The sequence below is a fragment of the Octopus bimaculoides genome, chromosome 15, assembly GCF_001194135.2.
Source record: "Octopus bimaculoides isolate UCB-OBI-ISO-001 chromosome 15, ASM119413v2, whole genome shotgun sequence".
NCBI lineage: Eukaryota > Metazoa > Mollusca > Cephalopoda > Octopoda > Octopodidae > Octopus > Octopus bimaculoides.
In genome coordinates, this window is record NC_068995.1 from 16,367,394 (window position 1) to 16,372,097 (window position 4,704).

Consider the following 4,704-nt stretch of genomic DNA (forward strand, 5'->3'; position numbering starts at 1 on the left):
TATATATATATATATATATATATATATATATATGTATATATGTAAAGAATGACTGAGTAGGTCAACATCACTTGTGTCTTAATTTCAGTTTGAGCCAAAGCTTTAGCAGTAAGCCAGCCTGAGCACTTACAGTACATAACTATTACATTACTTCATCAGACAGAATTTTATATACATGTGTGTGTGGATATGGAGTTATATATTTATTTGCATATATTTTGATTTTACTTTCAGTGTTATAAATGTCTGCTTGGAATATTTTTGCAGAGTTATCAAACCTAGCTGTTATTTTTTTTTTTTCTTGGGAGTAATTTTTGTTTTGGTCTCACCTAGAGTTTCTCTTTGCCTTTTTCCCCCCCTGTTTTCCTTGTAGGTGCATGCAAAGTGTGAAGGCAGGTGTTACTAAATTACTGAGTTTTGTCAATACAGTGAAAAGGTTGGCGGATATTCGCGCGGCTGTATGGGATCTCCTCTTACAGGTAAAAATGATCAAGTTTTCACATTTTTGTAATTCTTCAGTGTTTATTACTTGAAATCGTCATGGGGTTGCAGGAGTGGATGGCAAAATATTAGATGAGCTTCTCCAAAGTATTTTGCTTTGTAGTCTTTTTGTTCTATTCTTATATTTGTTTCAGTCATTGGGCTTTGGCCATACTGGAACTCAACCATCAAAGGTTTTAGTCAAGTGTGGCATGTAAAAAACACCATCTGAACGTGGTTGATGCCAAAGCCCCCCTGACTGGCTCCCACGCCGATGGCATGTAAAAAGCACCTGTTGTACTCTCGGAGTGGTTGGTATTAGGAAGAGCATCCAGCTGTAGAAACGTTGCCAGCTCAGATTGGAGTCTGGTGCAGCCCACTGGCTTGTCACACTTCAGTCAAACCGTCCAACCCAAGCCAGCATGAAAAGCAGGCGTTAAACGATGATAATAATGATCAATGATCTCATAAAGGAGAGAAAAAAAAAGCAAAATAAAAGACAGTTGACCCAGTGTTGAAGGGACATAACAAAATATCACAAGATATTTTTAATTACCAGGACACATTCTGCTATTAATTGCTAGTACATGCATGTATAAAGGACACACACACTGTCACACAGACACACACACACACACACACACACACACTTCTGCCAAATTCAATGATGATATGATTACCAAAAATAAAAAAAGACAGAGCGAATCAAATGAAGATGAAAATAAGATTTAAAGTTATCAAGATCACCTATGGCTGATCAATGAAGACAGTGACTCAAAACATGGGGCATATCTGTAGGGGACACAACAATTCAAGTAACCAGAAAATCACAATCAACGACTCACATCTAGACTACATCTTCTGTGTACCTGAAGCTATGGAAGTGACTGCGTTTCATTTCACAAATATGTAATACCTACCTCTGCTACCATGGAAATCTGTTGGAGTTCCAGCCATTGGTTAATTGGTTCCTAATGACTGGTTATGTGATACTTCAATAAGGGAAGCAGTCACATGGTTGTATGTCATCTACCCATTGTCAACACTCTCTTTCCACACACACACACACAAACAAACATGATGGCTACAATTCAATTTTGAGGAATGTAATAATGTAATGCATATTTATTCACATTGTTTTGAATGAATCATGCATTATCTCATAGCTTTGAGAGTCCAATGATGTGACTATTTTTAGAATGACATTGTAGACTAGGTGTGAGAGGCTTGATCTATCTGGTATGAACATCAAACAGGTAAAATATTTTGGCCAGATATGATTGGTTTAAATGAAAAAGGGTTAGAACAGCACAGATGTGGCTTTTCATTATTGAGACCTACACTCTTTCGCATGGATGTAGCAATGATAGGTTCCTCTTGCAGCAGATGTTCTTCAGAGAGTTACTTCACACCCTGACACATTTTCATTCCATCATGGAATTTTGCATTGTGCATTTTTATCCCGTTTGGCTCCAGCTAGCCAGAGTAAGTAATGTGTAATAGAGATGTTAAAAATCACCCGAGGCCTCTGCCTGAAGCTTTTCTTTTAAAGTGAAGAATGCTCTTGCATAAAGCCAATTCCACTTTCTAAGCAATGATACATTCGCTCAAAAAGAAGAACTAGATTACATCTTTGGATGCAAATAAGGGCGCAGGTGTTATATCAGAAATTTCCTTCTCCTAGTGAGATGTATAAAAAATGCAAGGAATCTCTTACTCCCAGTAGTTGAATACATACATACATGCATGCATACATACATACATACATGCATACGTACATGCATACCATTACTGGAACTCTAAAAATTTATACAACTTTCCAGAAGTTTATCATTTAAATATATCTGAGCTCGTCTAGATATGTAACTATATGCATGAGAATACATACATGAAACATACAAATCTGCACACACACACATACATACATACATACATATAAAAATACCCTGTTGTTAATGTTGAAATTCCAGTGAAGGAGCCTTGGATTTCGGTCAGAAACCAGTTCTTTCTCTATTGGTAAGAAATCTTGAAATAAAACTGAACAATAACATACACGCACGCACACAAACAAAGCATACAAATCTGCAGATATACATACATTCATACAAAAATACCCTGTTGATGTTGTTGAAATTCCAATGAAGGATCTTTGGGTCTAGATTAGAAGCCAGCTTTTTTCTATTAGCAAGAAATCTTGAAATAAAACTGAAGAATAATATACATATGTACACACATACATATATATACCTATAAGTATGATTTTTTTTAAATGTTTTATCGAATTTCTTAAGAGAATTCAAGCTGATTGCTAACAGAGCCACAAGACTTTTTGCGTTAAACCAGTAAATTTTTTGAGCAGAACCAGTTGAGATAGAATAAAAGTTCCTAGTGTCTGTAAACATGTGGCTGAGTTCGTGTGTTGGTTGAACTGGCAATGCACACACTCGTGTGCATGCATCTGTTCACCTGAAGAATCTCAGACATCTTACAAACCTTCACTGTGCCACTAATAAATTGGATTTGGAGAATTCATGTGTTTATGTATGTATGTATGCATGCATGCAAATGCTGGCAATTACTCCAAAATGAAAGGTGGAGTTGCCCTCAGCCAGATCTGAACTCAGGGTGAAGCAAACTGTAATAAATTCTGCAATTTATTTAGTCCTCCATCTAATGCCGCATCACCATCAAGATGGTGGCCTCTAATCTTCAAACATTTACGGGTGTTATTTTGAGATTTTGATGTCCTCCTCTATCCTCGACCTCTGTTGGAAAATAATCACTGTCATTGCTGTCATCGTCATCGAAGATTAAATACCAATTTGAAAATGAATATGCTAACATTGGTGATCTCACCTAGATTATGCTCATGCTTAAGATGTGATATCTGATATGATTGGACGATATCTGATAAGCCATGTTTGCCTCGTAATCTGTGATAATCTATTATATAATTAATTACTTTATGCTTGCTATATCATCATCATCATGATATTCATCATTGTCATCACGATCTTCATCATTGTCATCATTGCCACACTACCATTGTCATCATCATCATCATCATTCTCACCCTCATCAGATGAATGTTTTAATTCTGCATGCTTTTTTTTGTCATACTGTTATGTTATGACGACTATGAATTATCATCCTAGTCATCATCAGTATCATCATCATCTTCCTCCTCCTCATCATCATCATTATCATTACCACCACCATCACTATAACCACCATCACCACCACCACTACCACCACGACTATCATCATCATTGTCATCATCATCATGACAATAGAATAGCAGAACCAGTAGATCATAAGATAAAAACAGTTTGCAGGATTTTATCACATCCCTCTATGTTCTGAGGTCAAATCCTGCTAAAGCCTACTTTGGTTTTCATCATTCTGGGGGTTGATAAAATAAAGTATCAATAAAGAGGAAGTTAGTAGTCCATTTCATCAGCTGAAGCTAGCATGGAAAATGGATAGTAAATGATGATGATGATGATGATACTTCCTCAAACTTTTGGCCCTTATGTCAGCGTCATCATCATCATTTAACATCCACTTTCCATGGTGGCTTGGATAGGACAGTTTGTCTAAGGACTAGCAAGCCAGGAGGCTGCACCAGGCTCCAATCTGGTCTGGCAAGATTTCTACAGCTGGCTGCCCTTCCTAACGCCAACCACTCCGAGAGTGCAGTGGGTGCATTTTACTGCCAGTCAGGCAGTAGTGGCATCGACCATGCTCAAATAGTGCTTTTTACATGCTACTGGCATGGGAGCCAGTCAGGCTGCACTGGCATGGGAGCCAGTCAGGCTGCACTGGCATCGACCATGCTGAGAGATCTTTACCATCATTAACATCAGTTTTACAACTGTTTTTGCATGGGTTTGCAATACAACTATATTCTATGAGAGTCTTCATTTCATGTTAAGTCTTCTGCAGTGACTTTTAGTGTGGTTCCCTCATACAAACCTCTCACATAAATTCATGGCACCTTTTCGTACTTTCCATGTTTGGAATCAAGCCATTTGTATCACAATATGATTACAGTCATCTCTTCTGTGTACATTTGCATATCATTACTCCTAAAAATTTGGGGCTCTTCTCTCAATGTAAGTAATGAACATTGCTGTGTGTGTGAGTTATCTCTCTCTCTCTCTCCTTCTCTCTCTCCTTCTCTCTCTCTCCTTCTCTCTCTCTCCTTCTCTCTCTCTCTCTCTC

General features: G+C 37.6%; 1 protein-coding gene across 1 annotated transcript in view; it reads left to right on the forward strand.

Moving 5' to 3' along the window:
* Positions 1-4,704, forward strand: part of LOC106878966 (conserved oligomeric Golgi complex subunit 1) — a 243,076-nt gene that overhangs the window by 31,001 nt on the left and 207,371 nt on the right. The window contains exon 8 of the mRNA XM_052973195.1: positions 374-479. Within this exon, the coding sequence (XP_052829155.1) occupies positions 374-479 (106 nt within the window). The remainder of the gene's footprint in view (positions 1-373; positions 480-4,704) is intronic.